Source organism: Pelobates fuscus, chromosome 8 (assembly GCF_036172605.1).
Source record: "Pelobates fuscus isolate aPelFus1 chromosome 8, aPelFus1.pri, whole genome shotgun sequence".
NCBI classification, from domain to species: domain Eukaryota; kingdom Metazoa; phylum Chordata; class Amphibia; order Anura; family Pelobatidae; genus Pelobates; species Pelobates fuscus.
The window spans coordinates 55,297,911-55,322,454 of NC_086324.1; the positions used below are offsets into that span (position 1 = coordinate 55,297,911).

The following is a 24,544-nucleotide window of genomic DNA, read 5'->3' on the forward strand; positions in this document are numbered from 1 at the left end:
TAGGCTGGGGATGGCTGAAGAGTGGGGTGCGAATAGGTCAATGATAAGCCTTAGTTTCTCAGAATTTTTGCTGGAAGCCAGCCCGATAGGGTTAGTTCTCCAGCTGGAAAAGGGGGGGTTACAAAAAGGCCCGATGACAAATCCCTGGTCCACTTCCAGTTGTAGCAAGGTAGTGACTGCAGTAGGGTTATTAGTGGTTGATTGCAAATTGTGACACTCTAACACCCCTGTTGGCATGTAATGAGCCCTGTATGAAAACCCTGGGTGAGACCTGTGCATAAAAATTCCACCAGGTGTTTGGAGGGGTGAGTGGACAGCATATGTTCAAGTACAGGAACGTTCACTGGAGACAAATAAGGTTTCTGGAACATTTTATTTGGGCACATAGATTTCGCATGTGCCCGGAAACAATGTGAGCATACGTGTAATAAGCGGCAGGCGCTGTAACCGCAGGAGCCCTCATTGAAGTTATTGCAAATTTGAGATTTGCCTAGGTACACTACTGGACGACCCTTTGTCTCTGGTCTGTTTCTCAGCCTTTTTACATCGAGCTGGGGGGGGGGGGAGGTAGGGGTGAAGGTTGTATGGGCCGGTTGTGGAGCAGGTCAGCCGTGGACCGGCATGTAGCATACTCATGGTGTGACGTCAGGAAAGTGCCGCGTCTCACCGGAAGTGACGTGACGCAACAGGAAACCGGAAGCAAAAGATGCCGGCGAGTATCCCAGCTGTTCGTCTAGACCCTGTGGAAAGTGGGGAGTCCCTTAAGTAGATCTATAGCCCCTCCCACAACTTCAGGCCATGCCTTCCAATATATATATATATATATGATCTAAGTATATTATTATTTTGTTTTACACTTATTTTAATTAATTTGATTTGATTTCCAGCCAGCAGGGGGACTAACTGTCATTACAGTTAGTCCCCCTGCTGGCAATGCAGCAGGCAGCTAACCCGGCCATGTGATTGTGAGGTCCTCGCAAGGACCTCACTCTCACATGGCCGGGGGGCCCCCAGGTGGATGGACGTGGGATCGCCGGCGACCGGGTAAATAATAAAAAAACGGAGGGCGTACTATTACGCCCGGCGGCGTTTAGAACCGCTTAGTATTTAGGAAGGCTGTGCAAGTCACATGCAGGAAGTTGTGACTAGAGTACCACAAGCAAAGTGATTTAACTGCTAAATAACAGAGAATTGAACAGTGAGACTGCATGGGCATTGTCTATACACCAAAACTACTTAATTAAGCTAAAGTTGTTTTGGTGCCTAGAGTGTTCCTTTAAGATTATTATATTCCCTTTAAGTCTTGCTATACCCTCATTAGTTAAAGAACCCTCAGAAAATTGATATATTGATCTATATAAACATATACATATGTAGAAAATCTCACGAACATATGACATTGATCGAAAATCAATTCATTGTAATTTAAGTCATACTTTAACCCCTAAATGACCAAACTTCTGGAATAAAGGGAATCATGACATGTCACACATGCCATGTGTCCTTAAGGGGTTAAACAAATGTTATACACAACACAAATACTACAGGCATCTAAAAGTACACACAATTACCCTCACACAACCCATTGGCAGGAAAATCAAAATGCAATATTAGGTGTTGACTGACGGAATACAATATATTCCAGGGAAGTAGCAGCAGATAAATTAATGGAATCCAGGCGTACTGTTGGTTTTTGTTTTTTTTACCAAGTTCCATTCCATAATTTGAGGTTTTCAAACACACATTCACATAAAGGAAAAAGGTGCATTCCGATGCAGCTAAACGCTTTCCACTTAACTATACTTGCCAAATCAAATATAATTTATTTTTAGTAAATGATTCAGAATTTCATGTTTGTTCATTTCTAATATTAAGACTGTCATGGGAATCACGCTGGAAAGAGCAAAGCCTGAGGCAAAAACACTACACATATTTGTCTTGTACTGCGAACAGAAGTCACAAACGATACATGACTGGCAATGGTTTTATTTAATTATGCAGTATGCATCACATAAAAGAACATGTTAAAGGTGTATGTCCACATGACAGCCTAGACAACAGATTCCACACATGGAATTTACTAGCCCCTTGAAATATTTCAATGATCACAAGACTATTTCTATAAAAGCAAAAGTGCCCTGTGCAAAAGGCGCTTCTTATTTAGTGAATGTTGTAAATTAGCAGCTACCACACAATGTGAGTCTCTCATTGACTACACATAAAACAAATCGATATACAAAAGTGAACTGGGTGGTCAGAACTACCACAGTGCAAACAGTGGAGCGCTTAAAAAAACCTTACCCTTAAATAATAAGGGATATTTATACAGTAATTTTCTAGATGAAAATAAGAAATATAATATAGTGTAGTATTGAAATTGCCCAAGTGTGTGAATAAATCTATAGGTCATACATTTATTTTCCAAATAAAAGCAATAAAATCAATACCATAACAAAGTCTTAAAGTGCTCCTCGGAGGAGGAGGATTTGGAGCACCTTAAGACTTTGTTATAGTATTGATTTTATTTGGAAAATAAATATAGTTATTTTAATATGCCTACTCTGGTAACTTTAATTCCAGCTACTTTTTAAGCTCAAGAAGAATTGTGTCCCCTTTAGTGACACATATGCTGGCTATCAGGGCTGCCACCAGAAATTTTGGGGCCCCTGACAAAGCACAAGTTCTTCCCCCCCTCCTCCGGCCCGCTCACGAGTCCATCCACAGGACTCCTACCTAGTTCGCTGACAATAATGCAGGACTGAATGTAGTGTGTATAGTGGAAGTGAATTAGAATGTGTGTAATGGATGTAGTGTTTGTGTGTATTAGATGCTGTTTGTGTAGTGAATGTGGAGTGTGTGTTTGTGTAGTGGATGCAGTGTGTATAGTGAATGCAGTGTGTGCCAGTGTAGTGAATGTAGTGTGTGTACAGTGATGTAGTGTGTGTTTGTGTAGTGGATGTAGTGTTTGTGTGTACTAGATGCAATGTGTTTAGTGAATGCAATGTCTGTAGTGGATGTAGTGTGTGTATTAGACGCAGTGTCTCTGTATAGTGAATGCAGAGTGTTTGAATGTGTGGTGGATGTAGTGTGTGTACTTTGAATACAGGATGTTTGTGTAGTGGATGCAGTGTGTATAGTTAATGCAGAGTGTATGTTATTGTAGTGAATGCAGAGTGTGTATCAGTGTAGTTAATGCAGAGTATGTGTCAGTGTAGTGAATGCAGAGTGTGTCTTAGTGTAGTGAATGCAGAGTGTGTGTCAGTGGAGTGAATGCAAAGTGTGTGTCAGTGTAGTGGATGCAGTGTGTCAGTGTAGTGGATGCAGTGTGTCAGTGTAGTTAATGCAGAGTGTGTGTCAGTGTAGTGGATGCAGTGTGTCAGTGTAGTGAATGCAGGGTTTGTCAGTGTAGTGAATGCAGAGTGTGTGTTAGTGTAGTGAATGCAGAGTTTGTCAGTGTAGTGAATGCAGAGTGTGTGTTAGTGTAGTGAATGCAGAGTGTGTGTCAGTGTAGTGAATGCAGAGTGTGTCAGTGTAGTGAATGCAGAGTGTGTGTCAGTGTAGTGAATGCAGAGTGTGTGTTAGTGTAGTGAATGCAGTGTGTTAGTGTAGTGAATTCAGAGTGTGTGTCCGTGTAGTGAATGCAGAGTGTGTCAGTGTAATGAATGCAGTGTGTCAGTGTAATGAATGCAGTGTGTCAGTGTAATGAATGCAGAGTGTGTGTTAGTGTAGTGAATGCAGAGTGTGTGTTAGTGTAGTGAATGCAGAGTGTGTGTTAGTGTAGTGAAAGCAGAGTGTATGTCAATTTAGTGGATGCAGTGTGTTAGTGTAGTGAATTCAGAGTGTGTTAGTGTAGGGAATGCAGAGTGTGTGTTATTGTAGTGAATGCAGAGTCTGTGTGTGTGTTTACTAGTGTATGCATGTTGTATAAATGGAGCATTTTCCCCTCCCCACATTAAATCTAATACATGTTATTCCCCCCTCCCTGCTTCTTACCTGGTCCAGGGAGGGGGGAGATTCCATCTCTGGTGGTCCAGTGGCATGGTGGGCCTCCCGGCTCCCTGTATTTGCAGAGGGAGCCCAGCAGACTGCAGCTGTACTTTACAGATCTTCCCTCTCTCTAAATCCCGCGAGCGTGACATGCGTGCTGCGCGGAGTGTTGCCATGGTAACCCGTGGCAACGCTTTGACGGACGCATGTCTCACGGGAGTTAGAGAGAGGGAAGAGCTGTAAAGTACAGCTGCAGTCTGCTGGGCCCCCTCTGCAAGTATAGGGAGCCGGGGGCCTTTGGCTGCACATATATATAGTGATCATCGCTTTATATATGTGCAGAGAGGGAATGTGGAATTATAAAGCACCTATCTAGCTGTCAGATTGAGGCTTGCTTCCCCCTTTCGTTAGTTCCACTAAAATAATGGATGTTGTAGGCACTCTATACAAGAGCCAGTGAGCTTGTCCACACCAGTGAGCGCATGCTTACAGGGTTCCATCTTACCTGTCCACCTGGCACCTGCTTCCTCTTCCACAGCTGCATTTCCCTCCCAGGCACCCCTTTTGTCATGCACTTTCACATGAAATGCCTGCGCGCACTTGTGCCTTTGAATCATAGGTTTCTCAGTGAGAAGCTCAATGAGTCTGACTGCCCATTCCCCAGCACATACTTTCAGGCTGAAAGTCTTTGCTGGGGTAAAAAGGAGAGGGCTTGCAAAGGCCTAAGGCATAAGAACTGCAGCTCTTGCAAGCTATTTTTGGATATAACCCCAATGCTGACATGAATTATTAAATGCATGCATATTTTGATTGGGAGTATATCTACTGAATAGTGATTTATTTACTTATCAATTTTCATATGGAGTGTTCCTTTAACAGGTTTTTTTTTTTTTTAAGTCCGTTACATTTTACTTTACTTAAGGTGGTCCTAAAACGTTCTAAACACTGAATTGGAGTGAATTGAAACACTGAACAGTGGAATTTAGACAGCAACAATTGATTTCTTAAACATTTTCTAAGTCACAGCCTGGATATTTTAGCTTAAATTTAAAGGGAACTTATGGTGCCAGTGTCAGGATCGGGACAGGGATCCAACACGCAGAGTACAAAGTGTAGTAGGTACGTATACCGGACCTTAGAATGGCCGGACTTAACGTAAGGAGTAAGAAGAGAATGGTCAGAGACAAGCCGAGGTCGAGGGAATGAGAAGACAGGTAAGCGAGAGACAAGCCGGGTCAAAGGATAACGGAGATAAGCAGAGTGATACAAACAAGCCGGGTCAGAACCAAAGAGACAATAGACATACAAGAGCACTGAGTGACTAGACTGGCTAGAACCACGACAGGGCAATGAGCAAATGCAGCAAGCTCTATTAAATACCCCGGTTCTAGGAGGTAATCACGCCCCCGACGAGTCCTGGTTCGTGTTCAGGGTTTGAGTGACAGGTCGAGCCGGCTTGGCGTCATGACGTCGGCTACTGAGCGTCACGTCATAAAAAGGCGTGGATCCCTCGTGGCCGGCGTGTAACCAACCGGAGGAACCGCGAGGAACGGAGGAAACAGCCCTTCTGACCGGGAAAACGTCTAAGTCTCTCCTCTTATCAGAGGTAGAGACTAGAGGTACCCTGACAGTACCCCCCCCCCCCCTCAGAAACGCCCACCGGGCGGAAGCAAACGGGACGAGATGGAAAGCGGGAGTGATAAGCCCTGCGGAGGCGAGGAGCATGAACATCCTCCTGAGGTACCCAAGTCCTCTCCTCAGGACCATATCCCTTCCAGTCGACAAGATACTGTAACCTCCCTCGAGAAATTCGAGAATCGATGATGGAGTTGATCTCGTACTCCTTCTGACCCTCAACCTGAACAGAGCGAGGGGAGGAAACAGTGGAGGAAAATCTGTTGCAAATTAACGGTTTCAGCAAGGAAACATGAAAAGAGTTAGGGATGCGTAAGGCAGATGGAAGTACTAGACGATACGCAACCGGGTTAATACGAGCTAGGACCCTGTAAGGACCAATGTAACGAGGAGCGAACTTCATGGAAGGGACCTTTAAACTAATGTTTTTTGTACTCAACCATACCCTATCACCAGGAACAAAAACAGGAGCCGCCCTTCTGCGTTTATCAGCGTGTTTCTTGAACAACATGGAGTTATGTAAGAGAATTTGTCGAGTCTGATCCCACAACTTCCTCAGATTGGCAACATGAACATCAACCGACGGTACCGCTTGGGAAGGAGAGACCGAGGGAAGAATGGAAGGATGAAAGCCATAATTCATGAAAAAGGGGCTAGAACGAGTGGAATCACAAACAAGATTATTGTGTGCGAACTCTGCCCAAGGAATCAAACCGACCCAATCGTCCTGATGTTCGGAGACAAAACAACGCAAATATTGTTCAATTTTTTGATTAGTACGTTCAGCAGCTCCGTTAGACTGAGGGTGATAAGCAGAAGAAAAATTCAATTTGATGCCCAATTGAGAACAGAAGGATCTCCAGAAACGTGAAACAAATTGGGAACCTCTATCAGAAATAATTTCGGAAGGTATCCCATGTAAACGAAAAATTTCTTTAGCGAATATTTCCGCCAATTCAGGAGAAGTCGGAAGTTTAGGTAAAGGCACAAAATGAGCCATCTTAGTAAACCTATCGACTACAGTGAGAATAACAGTCTGTTTCTTAGAAATAGGCAAATCAACAATAAAGTCCATGGCCAAGCAGGACCATGGTCTCTCTGGAATGCCCAAGGGCTGTAATAGACCACATGGAAGAGTATGAGGTTGCTTAGTCTTAGTACAGATCTCACACACTGCAATGAAATCCTTAATATCCTTTCGTAAAGAAGGCCACCAGAAATCTTTAGAGATTAAGGAATATGTCTTGCGAATTCCAGGATGGCCCGCCACCTTACTCTCGTGGAAACACTGTAAGAGCTCCCTTTGGAGGTCAGGGGGAACGAAGTGTCTTGCCACAGGAGTCTGCCCAGGCGCCAGATGTTGCAACTTCATGATTCGGTCAAGCAGTGGAGAATGAATTTTAAGACTTGTGTTGGCGATAATATTGCACTTGGGGACTATAGAGGACAACACTGGCTCAGACACAGTAGAAGGTTCATATTGGCGAGACAAAGCATCGGCTTTAGAATTCTTAGAACCAGGTCTATAAGTGAGTACGTAATTGAAATGGGTGAGAAATAAAGACCAACGAGCTTGCCTGGAGGATAATCGCTTGGCCTCCCCAATATAGGACAAGTTCTTGTGGTCCGTCAAAATAGTAACAGGATGTAAGGTCCCTTCCAATAAATGTCTCCACTCTTTTAAAGCCATGATAACTGCAAGTAGTTCCCTGTCACCAATGTCATATCTGCTCTCCGGGCCAGATAGCTTTTTGGAAAAAAAACCACATGGATGTAATGGTTTATCCACACCTAACCTTTGGCTGAATGGCCTTGAGTCCCTTAGGTAAGGGCCAGTCTAAAATGGACTGGAGTTTATCCGGATCCATCTTAAACCCTTCCCCAGAAATCACATAACCAAGAAAGTTTGTCTGAGACTGATCAAAACTACATTTCTCCAGTTTGCAGTACAAGCCATGTTGAAGAAGTTTACGCAAAACCCTTCTGACTTGTCTGTGGTGAGTCTCAATGTCCCTAGAATGTATAAGAATATCATCCAGGTATACAATAACGCAGTCATGTTGAAACTCCCTAAGAACTTCATTGATCAAGTCCTGAAATACTGCCGGCGCGTTGCAGAGGCCAAAAGGCATTACGGTATACTCGTAGTGCCCATATCGAGTGTTGAACGCCGTCATCCACTCGTGACCCTGCTGAATCCTCACCAAGTTATATGCCCCTCTGAGATCTAACTTGGTGAAAATCTTGGAACCCTTTAAACGATCAAAGAGCTCGGTAATCAAAGGAATCGGGTAGGCATTTCTAACGGTTATTTTGTGCAAACCTCGGTAGTCAATGCAAGGTCTCAGCGTACCATCCTTCTTTTTAACAAAAAAAAAACCAGCCCCGGCAGGGGAGGAAGATCTCCTAATAAATCCTTTGTCTAGATTTTCACGAATATACTCCTCTAGGACTAAGTTCTCTTTGGTAGACAAAGGGTATACATTGCCCCTGGGGGGCATGGTACCAGGAAGTAGATTAATCTTACAATCAAAGGACCTGTGTGGTGGTAAAGTATCGGCCTTCTTTTTGTCAAATACCGCCTTTAAGTCCAGATACAGAGGCGGTATTTGTACTTCAGTAGGGTCGGTAGACTGATTGGATGCATTAACTATGCAAAGCGGTGAGACTTTCTGTAAACACTTCTCCTGACAATTCTGACCCCATGAGATTATCTCCCCTAATTCCCAATCAATAATAGGGTTATGTCTCTTTAACCAAGAATACCCCAGGACTATGGGAACAGAAGGAGATGAAATGAGTAACAGAGATATGTCTTCCTCGTGTAAAATACCAACAGTTAAGTTAACGGGTATGGTTTCACGGAAAATCACAGGCTCAACTAAAGGTCTACCATCTATGGCCTCAACGGCCAAGGGCGTCTCCCTTAACTGAGATGGAATAGTGTGTTTAGTGACAAAAACTTGGTCGATAAAGCTCTCAGCAGCTCCGGAATCTATCAATGCCACAGTCTCTACTACTCCCCCCTCTCAAGTTAAGGAAACGGGTAGCACAAGCCTATGATCTTTATAATTATGAGTAGAGGACAAAATAGAAACACCCAAGGCCTGTCCTCTAGAGAAACTTAGGTGCGAGCGTTTCCCGATCGATTAGGACAATTTAGGCGTAAGTGACCTCTGACTCCACAGTACATACACAGCCCCTCCCTTCTCCTGTACTGTCTCTCCTCTTCTGAGAGATGAGTATTGCCTATCTGCATAGGTTCTGGAAAAGGTAAGGTTTTGATCTCAGGGCTTAGAAATGAGGGAGCTAGTTTGAAGGAAGGTCTACAGGTTCTATCTCGAGTGTTCTGTCTCTCTCTTAAGCGTTCATCAATGCGAGCGATAAAAGAAATTAAATCCTCCAAATTCAGGAAGCTCTCTAGTAGCAACCTCATCAAGTATTACATCTGATAATCCGTTTAAAAATACGTCTATATAAGCCTGTTCATTCCACTTAACTTCTGCCGCCAAGGACCTGAACTCTAGTGCATACTCCACAAGAGTTTGGTTATCCTGTCTAAGGCGCAAGAGTAATCTGGCTGCATTGACCTTTCTACCAGGAGGGTCAAAAGTTCTTCTAAAAGCAGCTACAAAGGCATTATAATTATATACTAACGGATTATCGTTTTCCCACAACGGATTGGCCCATCTCAGAGCTTTCTCAATGAGTAAGGTGATAATAAATCCGACCTTCGCCCTATCTGTAGGATAGGAACGGGGTTGTAATTCGAAGTGGATACTGATTTGGTTTAGAAAACCTCGACACTTCTCAGGAGAACCACCATAACGTACAGGTGGGGTAATACGAGAGGAGGCACCTACAGTGGCTACCTCTAAACCTGAACTTACAGGGGAGATAGAATTATTACGCATCTCTTCTGGTGGGTTATTAGGACGAGATAATAACGCCTGTAGCGCTAAGGCCATCTGATCCATTCTATGTTCCATGGCGTCAAACCTAGGATCGGAAGGACCAAGCTGACTACTTGTACCTGCAGGATCCATTGGCCCTGTCGTAATGTCAGGATCGGGACAGGGATCCAACACGCAGAGTACAAAGTGTAGTAGGTACGTATACCGGACCTTAGAATGGCCGGACTTAACGTAAGGAGTAAGAAGAGAATGGTCAGAGACAAGCCGAGGTCGAGGGAACGAGAAGACAGGTAAGCGAGAGACAAGCCGGGTCAAAGGATAACAGAGATAAGCAGAGTGATACAAACAAGCCGGGTCAGAACCAAAGAGACAATAGACATACAAGAGCACTGAGTGACTAGACTGGCTAGAACCACGACAGGGAAATGAGCAAATGCGGCAAGCTCTATTAAATACCCCGGTTCTAGGAGGTAATCACGCCCCCGACGAGTCCTGGTTCGTGTTCAGGGTTTGAGTGACAGGTCGAGCCGGCTTGGCGTCATGACGTCGGCTACTGAGCGTCACGTCATAAAAAGGCGTGGATCCCTCGCGGCCGGCGTGTAACCGACCGGAGGAACCGCGAGGAACGGAGGAAACAGCCCTTCTGACCGGGAAAACGTCTAAGTCTCTCCTCTTATCAGAGGTAGAGACTACAGGTACCCTGACAGCCAGGAAGACAAAGTTGTTTTCCTGGTGCTATGGCTCCCCCCTCCCTTGCTGAATGGTGCACTTGATATTTCTAATATCCCTCTGTGCTGGTTTTGGATCTGCCTCCACTCCTCCCTCGCCGGCGAGATCTATAGTGCATGCGCTGTGCTCGCATTAGGACTTGCCCTATAGGAAAGCATCATACACTGCTTTCCTATTGGGGTGATGCTGGATGTCCTCATGCATAGCGTCAGTTAGGCAACCGGAAGTTCATCTAGTGGCTGTCTCATAGACAGCCACTAGAGGTGGAGTTAACCCTCAAAGTTAATTATTGCAGTGTATTAAATGAGCTGAAGTGATCTGAGAGGTGTCTATAGTGTCCCTTTAACAATATGGATTACAATACACTACAATGGCTTTTCCTAATCATGATATTTCCATATCCTTAAAACATACTGAAAAAAATAGATTATTATTAGAGCTGATTTACTGAAAAGGAAATTATACCCTTACAGATGACATGCCAACTATAATGACAGTATAAAAACACATTTGGCACACACCTATACAACATGAGAGAGGCACACTCATCAGTCCTGCTGAATGCACACAGAGTAAGGGAATTATTCACTAAAAAGTGAAATGCAGAGAACTGAGAAATTATTTATAAATTTCAGGCCAAAATAGAAGATTTGAAAAAAATAATCTGAATTATAGTTAGAGATTCTGTTTGTTCCACAGGTCTGGCTCATTTACTGAGATTGTCATCATGATAGCTCTTAGCCCAGGCTTCCAAAAACTTCCCAGGCCCTCCATATGTTGCTGAACTACACTTCCCATGATTCCATGAATTAAATATATAGGCTGATAATCATGGGAGTTGTAGTTCAGCAACATCTGGAGGGCAAGAGTTTGGGGAAGCCTGTCTTAGCAAATGAGTGCCTCCCTGCAAGACAGGCTGTAGTAGTTATGGTGCTTGTAACAAGCATGAGGGGGACAATCAGGTGGCACCCGATGGGCATGTGTCATCTGCAGCCTTTTAACAGCATGACCAGGTCCCTCTCATATTGGAAGCGCTGGTAGGAAGTTAGAGCCTGTCACTTCCTCCCAGCTAACAGACAATAAACCAAATGTGTGGGGAAGGAGTAGAGGGGCATGACCTGGAAAGCCAGCCTTTGACTCCCAACAGACTCAACCAACTAGAGCCCTGAGAAAGACACCCTCCTGCACCCAGGGCCGGACTGGCCCACCAGGATACAGGGAAATTTCCCGGTGGGCCACGGCACCTGGGGCTGGGCTGACAGCCCCATTCATCACTGGCCAGGCTCCTGTAATCCCGGCCGGCCTGAGCAGTGCGGCCGCACAGAGCCCCATGGGAGCAGCTCGCACATGGCCGGCCGGGATTGGAGAAAAAAAGATATATTTTGCAGCGGGGGCGGAGCTAAGCGGTCGGCGGGGGCGGGGCTAAGTGGCAGGCGGGGTCCCTGGTAATTGCAGCATGGGAATCAGGAAGGAGTCCCTGCTTCCCCAACAAGCAGTCTCCAGGAGCTCCAAGCAGGAGGTAAGAAGCAGGTCAGTGTGTATGTGACTGCCTGTGAGTGTGTGACTGTCTGTGTATGTCTGACTGTCTGTGTGTGTTTGACTGCCTGTGAGTGTGTTACTGTCTGTGTATGTGTGACTGTCTGTGTGTGTGTGACTGCCTGTGACTGTCTGTGTATGTGTGACTGTCTGTGTGTGTTTGACTGCCTGTGAGTGTGTGACTGTCTGTGTATGTGTGACTGTGTGTGTTTGACTGCCTGTGTATGTGTGACTGTCTGTGTGTGTTTGACTGCCTGTGAGTGTGTGACTGTCTGTATATGTGTGACTGTCTGTGTGTGTTTGACTGCCTCTGAGTGTGTGACTGTCTGTGTATGTGACTGTCTGTGTGTGTGACTGTCTGCCTGTGTGTGTGACTGTCTGCCTGTGAGTGTATGACTGTCTGCTTATGTGTGTGTGTGTGTGTGTGTGTGACTGTCTGCCTGTGTGTGTGACTGTCTCTGTGTGTGTGTGTGTGTGTGTGTGTGTGTGCGGCTTTCTGTGTGTGTGTGTGTGGCTGTCTGCCTGCCTCTGTGTGTGGATGCCTGCCTCTGTGTGTGTGGATGCCTGCCTTTGTGTGTGTGGATGTCTGTCTCTACCAAACCCTATCTCCCATCAAATCATTATCAAGAGAGAAGACTAAATGAATAAAAGCAATAAGAATATGGAAAATTGATTAAATGTACTCTTAAAGGAGCACTAGAGTGCCAGGAAAACAAACTCGTTTTCCTGGCACTATAGGGTCATTAGGTCCCCCCCACCCTCGTGGCCCCCCTCCCGCTGGGCTGAAGGGGTTAAATCCCCTTCAGCCACTTACCTTTCTCCAGCGCCAGGCTCCCTCGGTGCTGGAGAACTCTCCTCCCACTGTCAACGTCAGCTCCGACTGCGCATGCGCGACAAGAGCCGCGTGCGCATTCAAACCGCCCATAGGAAAGCATTACTCAATGCTTTCCTATGGACGTCCAGCGTCTTCTCACTGTGATTTTCACAGTGAGAACCGCGGAAGCGCCCCTAGCGGCTGTCAGTGAGACAGCCACTAGAGGCTGGATTAACCCTCAGTGAAACATAGCAGTTTCTCTGAAACTGCTATGTTTTCAGCTGCCGGGTTAAAACTAGAGGGACCTGGCACCATCATTAAGCTGAAGTGGTCTGGGTGCCCAGTGGCGTACACATGACCTATGGGGCCCCGGTGCGAAAATTGATCCGTGGGCCCCCCCCCCCCCCGCACGCTTACTCTGCGCAGGCCGGGGCCGCAACACATGGCGGCGGGCACCTGGTCGCAGGTGTTGCAGGGTTGCGACCCCTGCGACCGCGGTATGTACACCAGTGCATGCAGATGCACACACACTTAACCCCTTAAGGACCAAATTTCTGTAATAAAAGGGAATCATGACATGTCACACATGTCATGTGTCCTTAAGGGGTTAAAGGACCACTACAGACACCCAGATCACATCAGCTCAATGAAGTGGTCTGGGTGTCAGGTCCCTCTAGTTTTAACCCTGCAGCTAAAAGCATAGCAGTTTCAGAGAAACTGCTATGTTTCACTGAGGGTTAATCCAGCCTTTAGCGGCTGTCTCACTGACAGCCGCTAGAGGAGCTTCCGCGATTCTAAGACACAACGTCCATAGGAAAGCATTGAGCAATGCTTTCCTATGGGCGGTTTGAATGCGCGCACGGCTCTTGCCGTGCATGCGCATTCGGAGCTGAGCGGCGGAGGGATCCCCAGCGCCAAGGGAGTCCGGCGCTGGAGAAAGGTAAGTGCTGAAGACACACACACTCTCATGAACAGACGCATACACACTAGCTAACAGACACACACATTTACTGACAGAGACACACTCAGCGACAGACATACATACACACTCACTTACAAAACATACACTCTCACTGACAAACACACACTCACTAACAGACATCAAACAGACTCACTAACACAAACAGTAACACACTCACTAGCAGACACACACTCACTGACACTAACACTAACACACGCTAACAATCACAGTAACACATTCACACACAGTAACACACTCACAGTAACACTAACACACACACTAACACTCACAGTAACACTAACACACACACTAACACTCACAGTAACACTAACACTCACAGTAACACTAACACACACACTAACACTCACAGTAACACTAACACACACACACTAACACTCACAGTAACACTAACACACACACTAACACTCACAGTAACACTAACACACACTAACACTCACAGTAACACTAACACACACACACAGTAACACTAACACACACACACAGTAACACTAACACACACACTAACACTCAGAGTAACACACACACTAACACTCAGAGTAACACACACACACACACACACACACTAACACTCACAGTAACACACACACACACACACACACACTAACACTCACAGTAACACACACACACACACACACACTAACACTTTTTTTTTTCTATTTATTTAATCCCCCCAGCCTCCTTACCTTTTGGAGTGCTGAGGGGATTCCCTGGGGTCCAGTGGTGCTGCTGGGCTCCTGGGGGTGGGGGGGGCGGTCACCCGGCAGGCAGGCAGGCTGGCCGGCGCGCGAGGGAGCACTTTCCCCTGAGTGCTTCCTCTTCAGCTCCCTCGCGCGCCGCGTACTGATACCGGCGCCGGAAGATGACGTCATCTTCCGGCTCCGGTATCATTGCGGTGCGCGAGGGAGCTGAAGAGGAAGCACTCAGGGGAGAGTGCTCCCTTGCGCACCAGCCAGCCTGCCTGCCCGCCGGGTGTAAGCAGGGCCAGCCTCGGGGGGCCCGGAGGTGGCCGGCTCCTGGGCCCCCAGGAGAAGAGGCTGGCCCAGAGCGTACATACCGGGTCGCAGGGGCGGCCGGGCCCCTTGGTGGGCCGGGCCCGGTCGCAGCCGCGACCCCTGCGACCCTGGTATGTACGCCACTGTGGGTGCCTACAGTGGTCCTTTAAGACATGAAAAGGTTTGTGGTTTTTGTTACAATTACAATTATTTATATAGCAACAACATATTCCACTGTGCTGTACAATATTTAAAACAAGACAAACAATTAGTTCTAACTAAACATGTTTCACATACTAAAACAGAAGTTAACATTCTAAAGTGTTGAGAGGTAAATAGAAGAGGGAAGTGATGGAATCAAATGATTTCTATAGTCCTGAAAGGATCCGAGCGGTGTTTGGGATGAAGGAGCACAGCAGATGGGAGACAGCAGAGGAAGTATATCAGGGATAAGGATTTAAGGGGTGAGCTAATGGGCTTCTCTAAATAAATGTGCTTTTTAGTATTTTTGGAAGCACTGCAGAGGTGAGAAGAGTTGAATGTGGCGTGGGAGGGCAATCCTAAAAGATGTGGAAAAGTTCTGCAGGTGCAGTACAAGAACGGGACGGTAACAGGTCACTGTTGGAGCGAAGTGGGCAGGTTGGGACATATCTGCTTTTACGGGAGGAAATATAAGCAGGGTCACAGTTATGTAGAGCTTTATAAGTAAGCATGATAAGTTTAAACCAAATCCTCAAAGAAACAGTAAGCCAGTGCAGAGACTCACAGAGGAGTAAGGTTTGAGAGTTGTAGGCCGTAAGGTAGATGAGGCTGTAGAGTTGTTCATTAGGGACTGCAGAGGGGCCAACTTTTCAAGCCAATATATAATCATGGCTGGAAACAACAAAAGCATGGACAAAAATTATGGTCACATCATGAGTGAGAAAGGGGGCGAATGCGAGAAATGTCTTTAATGTGAAAGGATTTGGTGATATATTTTTTATTTAAGGGGTGAAAGAAAGGTCAGAGTCAAAGAGCACACCAAGACAACATGCCTTCATGGCAGAGGTTATAATAGCTCTGCTGACCTGATGTTAAACAGGGACAGATATAGCCTTAGATGGAGGAAAGACGTGGAGTTTTGGAGTCTTGGAGAGGTTGAGCTTTAGGAAAGTCATTCAGTCAGAGACAGAGGATAGGCAGTCAATGACAGGACCCAGCAGATCGGGGAGAAAATTGAAGAGAGCAGAGTTAGATATGGCAGTGTAAATTGAGAAATGAAGAGGTCTTAATACAGAGCCTCGAGGAACTCTAAGTGAGAGAGATACAAAAGAGGAGAAGGAACCAGAAAAGGAGACACTTAAGGAGCAGTTAGAAAGGTAGGAAGAGAACCAGGAGAGCACAATTCCACGAGTCCAATGTTGCAAAGGATGAGGAGGAGAAGCAGTGGTAAACAGTGTTGAAAGCAGCAGAAAGATCAAGAAGAATAAGAAGGGAAAAATGGAGTTTGAATTTTACAGTCACTAAGTCATTAATCACTTTAGTCAGGGCAGTCTTTGTATTGGGAGCAGATGCCAGATTGAAGTGGGTCAAGTAAGGAGATGGAGTTTAGATGTTTATCCTGAAAACTGAATATACACAAACATTTCAAGTAGCTTGGAAAATTAGTAAAATAGATAGGACAATAGCTAGGCAAAAATTCAAGAGAATGCTGTTTTAGTAAAGGAGTGATCAGTCCATGTTTGAAGGACAAGGAAAAGTTGCCAAACGGAAGGTACTGAAGATTTTAATCAAAGACAGGACAGTTGCATTATGAGAGAGATTGAGCAAGGTGTGAGGGAATGGGATCGAGGGGACATTTGGTAGGACAGGAATAAAGGAGAAGCACAGAACCTCCTCTTCAGAGAATATACTAAATGCAGAGGAAGAGGCCAGGTGTCAGTTAGTTGAGGGGAGAAGCAAGCGAGATGATTTCTTTTGGGTGTTGTCAATCTTTTCTGTGAAATAGGGTTCACAATTGACATCAGTGAGATTAGTAGATGGTTGCAGGCGATGTGCATTAGTGAATTAAATGTTTGAAAGAGACACTTTAGGTAGCACAAGAAGGTGGAGTTGACGGCGGTGCGGTATGTTTGTATGGTGAGAAAGGGCAGAGATTTAGGACAGCTGGGAAATTAGTAGATAGATGGTGGAGGTGAATTTAAAGTTTAAAAAGCATTTTGGGTCACGCGAGATGGTGAGGATGAGGGAGGTGAAGCACATTTGTTTGTTGAGAAAGAGGATACAGCTGTAGGAAAGCAACATAAATTTATAGTGCAGGAAGTCAGCAATACTATTAGATTTCCTCCAGTAATGTTCCGCCACCCTCGAGCATCTTTGGAGGTATGAGGTGGATTTTGTATGCCAAGGTTGGCATTTAGTTTGGGCAGAGAGTGGACAGAGCTTATGTAGGATATCGTTATAAAGTGTAGTTTCTATAGAAGGACTTGTGGTAGATGACATGGGTGAGAGGAGAGGTTGGATATCAATGAAAAGCTACTGCAGATCAAGGGATTTCAGCTTGCATAGTCTATGTGTGATATGTGAGGGTGGTTGGGTGAGGAGCAATTTTCTGATCAGGAAGTAGTGATCAGAGAGTCGGAAAGGTGTGTTAGTGAAAAAAAGTAATAGAACAAAGCTTGGAAAAAAACAAGGTCTAAATTGTTGGCGGCTTGATGGGAAGGAGAATTAGTCCACTACTTGAGTCCCACAGAGGTAATCATAGAGAGAAATTTAGAGACCTTGAAGCTGGTTGGTGAAACTATAGTGATGTCAAAGTCTTCAAAAAGAATGGAGGGAATGCCAGAGGACAGGGAGTGAAGAAGCTAGTCGGAAAAGTGTTCCAGGAAGAGGCTGGAGAAGCCTGGAGATTGGTAGATAATGGCACTGCGTAATACGAAGAGGCGAAAATGGCAGATGGCATGCACATCAAAGGAAGAGAAAGAGAGTGAAGGTACAGAGAAATAAGCTGAAAAGTTCAATGAAGTGAGGGAAGGAGACCAACACTGCAATCTTTATGGTAACCAGGTCTGAACTGTTTAATGCAAACACTCCTCTGTGACACCTTCCCAATGTAAGTAGTCAAATTGTTCAATAACAGTATGGCTTCTTACCTGGGGTCTGCCTGCCTCCTTTCAGCCTGAAAGCTCTATTCACGGAGCTATTCATGACAGTTCAGGGCTTAGCCCACTGATTGAGAGCTATGAGCTGATGTTCTCAGCAAATAAGCTGGCCAAAGGGCTTAGCTCAGGAAAGCTGACAGAAGCTCCTCTCAGGAGCTTCCAGCTTTCACTTCTGACTGAGAGGAGGTGGAAAGCAGTGCCCAGTGTACCCCAGGTAAGAAGTTAAACCGTAACCAAACAGTTTGACTACTTACATAGGGTGGGTACCAGGACACTCCTGGTACCATAACAACTACAGTGCGCTCTATTTCCTTTAATTAGATTCAATGTATCTATGATCAGAACTTAAATTAAGAACAAATCACATCTTAAGTAAAAGTAACAAATGAACAGAGATAATTCTGCAAGGTTCAAATGTTCTCAGAGTATCCAACGTAATTTAATGAGCTCCTGCATCTGCTCATTATCTAATTATAAAATCACGAGTAGTGTGTAGTCCTTTGTGTTAGGCTCTGGATGCTGCTAATCTCTAGCACTTGCTATGGGGCTATTATATCGCCAAAATAAGCTATTGTATTTGTTATATATGCCATGGGCTATATAAAAGACTATATTATTATCCAAAGTCTAGTTTCTTTGCGGTTATGCTTTACACAACTAAATGAAATAATGCCACAGAGGCATACAACTAACTGATATTTTTAATAATTAATAATTGAACAAATCAAATAGCTTTAACTCTAGTATATTAGAGCCATATTTTTAATTGGCATTTTCCCTTACTGTACCATCAAGAACAAAAATAAATCCATTGAGGATAGAAAATGAAGATAAGCCATGTGCCAAATTGCAGCCCATTTATTAATATAATCTCTAATAGTTACAGTTGCATCGCAACCTCAATGCACAGATTGTGTTGATAGCTATACTATTTTGTAGCACTACACAAATATATGGGTGCAGGTTCTAGAATCACTGCATACAAAGGCATTTTACCTCTAGAGCTTTATCCCTTGGGCATATAAAAGTAGATTACATTGCTGGGTGTCCATTACTTCATGTAGCATACTATGCACTATGGAAGATTTAAAGGCAAGAGTACTTTTAAGTGACTATGCAATTTTACAGCACAATCCACTCCCTTAACCCTTTCTGGGTCAGAGGGGGGTGCACAGTGTTCCACTGGAATACATTGGGAGTTAGTGCATGGTTTATCAAAACAAAATCCTGCATCATCAGAAAAATTAAAAAAAAACATAATCTTAATTTATAAGCTACATAAATGCACATAAATGAGTGTGGGAAGTATAGGCTGGAAAATTAAAAGCCTCCATGCTTTCAATATGGTTTGCAGTCACAAATATCAAGAGCCCTAGAGCCTCTCTTAATGGATGTTTATGGTTCAACATGAACCTGTCAACTTGAAAAACCCCTGGGATGCAAAATCAATTTGTCGGTCAGACCCTAAAGGAGTCATAGACATTATAATAGAATGCACAAAATTCTTTGTCTCCGCATGTCCCAGACCAAGGACCAAGAATATAAAATATTAACATGTATGGTACTGGGACTCAAAGGAACACATATACCTTCCATGCTTTTTTACAATGATTTACATAATCTCCTTCCTGACAGTATTTTATATATTCACCTTCCCTGGCAATATATCCATTTTTGCTCAGAATAAAGATGGTCATGATTAGCATGTTAACTCCATATTTTTTCTACTAAGGCCTGCATCATCTATTTTTGTGATGCACCAACGGTGCTTCCTTCCCCTCCTGTAAGGGTTAAATAGGCCAAATACAAACATGTTTTGTACAGATGCCTATACCTTACATTACTGTTGTAGTTCACAAATGTTTCAGTCTGTAAATATGTTCTGCTTCCAAAGATACATGAATAGGAATTAGCATCATTTGCTACAAAGCATCTAAAGACATGTTGACAATTGTATTTTAATGCATCAATGGATGGGAGGAGAGGGACTTACCCAGGCGACAAAAGGCCTCTGTGGCAGCCTGTCTTATGTTCTGCATGATGGACACAGAGCGAGGGATGAGAGAAGAGACACAGAGAGAGGGAGATCGAAAGAGAGGCAGTCAGCTGTGTTCATCACTGCCTTAGCTCTAGCAACAGAGAGAGTTGGAAAGGAAGATATTGGTACGCAAGGCAGGAAAGAAATTGTAAATCGCTTCCCTGCACAGAATATGCCGGCTCCCGCAAGCGTAGATGAATTGGCTGATTGTCCAATCCGAGAGTGTTATTCAGACTCCTAGGTGCCTTCTATATGAACTGACCACGAGAGTGTAGAACGTTTTAACTTTTAAAAAGTCGTCCTTAGGATATTACCTAATGCTGTTTGTCATAACGGATTGCTTCTAAGCAGTGACTTGTGCAAACACTAAAATAGAGAAGACAAGGTCAATTTTCTCCCCCTGTGTTCATGCAGAGATTTCAGCTATGGTGGTGTACCAGTGTTGTGAGAATATTATATAGTAAACGGTAACGAGGCAGTTCAGGATTTAGTAGTCCCAAAAGTATAAACCTAATGTTCAAAAACATGGTCAAATTCTGGAGAGTTCCCAAGAATGCCTATTTATGACCAATATACTAGGACAAATTAAATAATGGAGGAAAATCTATTAGCAAACATAAGCTCCTGTAGAACGTTTGATAGCCAAAAACACAAGAGGCTTGCAAAGGTTTATAGGAATTAAGGTCAGGCATCATGCTTCAGGATGATCATGCAAAGGTAAAACTAAACTTTTACTTAAACTCAAACTTTTTACTTAAACTTAAACTCAATTGAAAACTCAACTAACTAAGGCCCATATTGTTTCTATGAATGAAAGTAAAATTAGTTAAGTAACTCACCTCCAGTTATCACCATCTATTATTACTGTCTAATGTTGGATGGCTAATGTCGATGGTCCCTTCTGCAGCAGCATAGTGGCTGGACTAAATTTAGCTCAAGCTATTAGTTGTCTTGGGTAAGGTGCTTAAAGTGCCACTTTTAAAGGACATAAGACTTTATATGCCATAAGGCAGAAAACAAAAGGTATGCTGCTCAGGAAGTAGTACAATAATTAGATGTAACCATGACACCTGAAGTGTATAAAATCTGCAAATTGTTTTGTCGGTAATAATTACTAGTGGCTAGTCTGAATGTTTTGGAGGACTTACTGTTGCTAGTAACATTTAATTCTCTGTTCTCTATGGTCTATATGGATTTGGAGAAGTATGTTATGTTCTTGTCTTGCCTAATTTGCACTCTCTCTCACTTGCTGAGCAGCATTTTGCATTTGAAATATAACAAAAGTTTTATTTCTTGTTTTAGTAAATCAATCTACATACTTCCAAACACTAAAAATGGAGAAAGAGTGACACTTTCCTTTTAACCCCTTAAGGACCAAACCTTTGGAATAAAAGGGAATCACGACATGTCACACATGTCATGTGTCCTTAAGGGGTTAAGGATGAAAGCAATCTCCAGTGAATTAGTTGTAGTGTTCTTAAAAGAGAGGGAGTATTCAAGGGATGTAGGAAATTCCAAAGGGGCTAATGGAGAATGATATAAGGTATGTACAAACTTAACATCGGAGAGAAAGAAGTACATGATAGGTAAAGAGGGTGAGAGCAGAGATATAAAGGAAGGGTAAAGAGAGGTAAGAAGGTGCATTCACGTGTTAGCCAAATAGCCAAGAACCTTCTGAAAAACCTTTTCCAATAAGCCAGCCAAGGGCCGGAGTAGTGAAAGTATAGGATCGTGTCTTTATAGCAATAGAGAGAAGCAGTCAAAACTTGTTCTGAGAGGCAGAGAGTTTGAAATTTTGCATACACACAAATCATCAGTTACAAACAAAGGAATGCTAGTTACTCACTAACTCCCCCTCTACCTTAGTAACACACAGTGAAAGTTTAATTACAAAATAATTATACTGCTAAGCAATTATACTGCTGAGCATACAGTTTTGACTATTAACCCTTCCATTGCCAGACAGCAAGCCTATCCGATATATCAATTAAAAAAAAATCTATGTCACCCAAAACGTAGAAACTTAGCTTAGGGACAAAGTTTGGTGGTACCAGATCCACCTTGGGCATGGACCATTATATCAGTTGGATTATACTGGCTGGCTAGCATTACGTAACTATATGTATATTTGCCGCACATGTGAGGGGAGAAAAGTCGGACGAATAGGTATAAAGTAGGAAAGGAGTGCCCAGATGCTCAAGAACACGAGTAGAGGTTGGATTTATGCTGAAAAATAGCTATAATATATCAAATAGAAGATTTACTGCCATTCAGGTAAGGGTCCCTAATGTTGTGACTTTCATCTGTCATGTAGTTGAGTGGTCAGCCTGTCCACATCTAAAGCATCCACTACTTTTGTAGATGACAGAATCTCTACAAAAATCACTGCAAAATCTCGTGGTCACTACTCTATCCTAATTCTCCTTGACCTTTCTGCGGCTTTTGACACTGTTGATCAGCAACAGCTTCTTCTCATCCTCCGTAATATCGGTCTACAAGATATTGCTCTCTCCTGGTGCTCCTCCTACCTCTCCCAGCGCTCTTTCAGTGTTTCTTTCTCTGGCTCTGCTTCTTCTCCCCAACTCCTCTCTGTTGTTGTCCCCCAAGGGTCAGTCCTTGGTCCCCTACTGTTCTCTATCTGTACTGCCTCCCTTGGCAAACTCATTAGCTCATTTGGCTTCCAATATCATTTCTATGCGGATGACCAAAACTGAAATTCTGGTCTTTCCACCCTCAAGAGTTGCTACTCCTGTGTCTGTTTCCCTCCAAGTCAACTGTGCTACCATCAGCTTCACCATGCAGGCTCGCTGCCTAGGTGTTCTCTTTGACTCCGACCTCTCCTTCACGCCTCATGTTCAGTCTATCGCCAAATCCTGCCGCTTCCATCTCAAAAACATTGCACACATCCGATCCTACTTAATGTCAGATGCGACTAAGGTGCTGGTCCATTCCACTGTCCTTTCTAGCCTTGACTACTGTAATGCGCTTCTCAGTAATCTTACATGCTCCCAACTTTTGCCGTTACAGTCCATAATGAATGCGGAGGCGAGGCTCATCTTCCTGTCTGCCCGCACCTCCCACGCCTCACCCTTCTATCAGTGCCTACATTGGCTTCCTGTAAGATATAGGGCTAATTTAAAATTCTGGTTCTTGCTTTCAAATCTCTACATAATGCTGCTCCCACCTATCTATCCTCCCTAATACACAAGTATGTCCCGTCTATGCCCTTACGCTCTGCTGAAGACTTACGTCTATCTTCTGTCCGTACTCCCACCTCTGATGCTCGCCTTTAAGACGTCTCAAGGGCTGCACCGTTGCTGTGGAACTCACTTCCCTCCTCTGTTAGATGCTCACCCAGTCTCCACTCCTTCAAAAAATCATTAAAAACCCACTTCTTCATAAAAGCGTATCAATTAAACTGTTAATAGCTCCCGACTAATTCCTCTCTTGCAACTATCATTAGTCTAATACTATCCTTACCTTTTGTATCACTTTACCCCACTCCATCTAGCATGTAAGCTCATTGAGCAGGGCCCTCAACCCCTCTGTTCCTGTGTGTCCAACTTGTCTGGTTACAACTACGTATTTGTTCGTCCACCCATTGTAAAGCGCTGCGAAATTTGTTGGAGCTATATAAATAATAACATAATAATAATAATAATAATAATAATGACAGTAACCAGAGTAGGAATACAGCCATTAGGCCACAACTCCCCAATAGCTCTATGAGCAATTTCTGCAGCTAGTTTATTTCCTGCCCTCTTGAGAGAGTCCAGGGGTTTGTATTAGTAAAAGTGCCCAAGGATCCACAGGAGACTTCAATCTGTGTTTTTTTATTTTTTTTATTTTATGTGATATGTTAACAGTCACCATGTGCTAAAATGACTGCTAGTGTTAAATGCCTATATCAAAAAATGCAGATATTTCATCTACTTCAACCAAATTCCTACAGTGAGACATAAAGCTTTTCAAAGAAAAACAACAAACCTTTTGAATTCTTCTGCTGGTCTCCATCAGATAAAGCGATAGATACTAGTACCATGCGCCATTGTAACTTGGTAGTGTTTGGTTGGTTGCCTTCTGCAGGGATTTATAGCAATGGCATATTAGTCGTGGAGCTTTTTGTGTAGCTGTACACTACTGGACTATATATAGTGAACAAAATGTGTTAGCCTTTTAGAAATGTATATAAAAAAAAAACATAGATCTGAAGTATGAATTAGGAGTGAAATTGTAAAAGTATTGAGCTGTGATATTCACTTTAATACCTCTGAAATGTTATCTATGAGTGAAATTGTAATAGTATTGAGCTGTATATTTACTTTATTAGATAGTGACATGCTCACTTGATAAAGTAAAGATAATTTCTTTTTTTTTTTTTTTTTTTTTTTTTTTTTTTAAATTCTTTATTTTTGATGTGCAGGAGATGACAGTTATGCTTGCAATGCCACAATAGCAATTACAAGCACTCCAAAAACACAGGTACATGGCATATGTAGATCAATTGCACATTTTTTAAAGATAATAAACAAAAGTAATAAAGATAGGCTTCATAGTCAGGTCTGGCGTTCATGGCTAAACAAGCTTTAACAAAATTGTCTAAAGTGTGATAATGCTTATGCTTGTACTGAGTAGTCAGTTGATAGAAACACTGTACTATACAGTTATGTGAGGTTTGGACTATAACATGAGTGGCTATAAGTACCATTAACGCAGCCTGGACATATGAGGTTAAAAACAAAACTAGGTGTCAGACAGGGTTTTAGGAGAATAGTTA

At 43.6% G+C, this 24,544-nt stretch overlaps 1 protein-coding gene across 1 annotated transcript in view; it reads right to left on the reverse strand.

Annotated features, from left to right (window-relative positions):
* CDK15 (cyclin dependent kinase 15) overlaps positions 1-19,965 on the reverse strand; it is a 220,531-nt gene extending 200,566 nt beyond the window's left edge. Inside the window, exon 1 of the mRNA XM_063428701.1 lies at positions 19,723-19,965. Within this exon, the coding sequence (XP_063284771.1) occupies positions 19,723-19,768 (46 nt within the window). The 5' untranslated portion in view covers positions 19,769-19,965. The remainder of the gene's footprint in view (positions 1-19,722) is intronic.
* Positions 19,966-24,544: the final 4,579 nt, after the last annotated feature.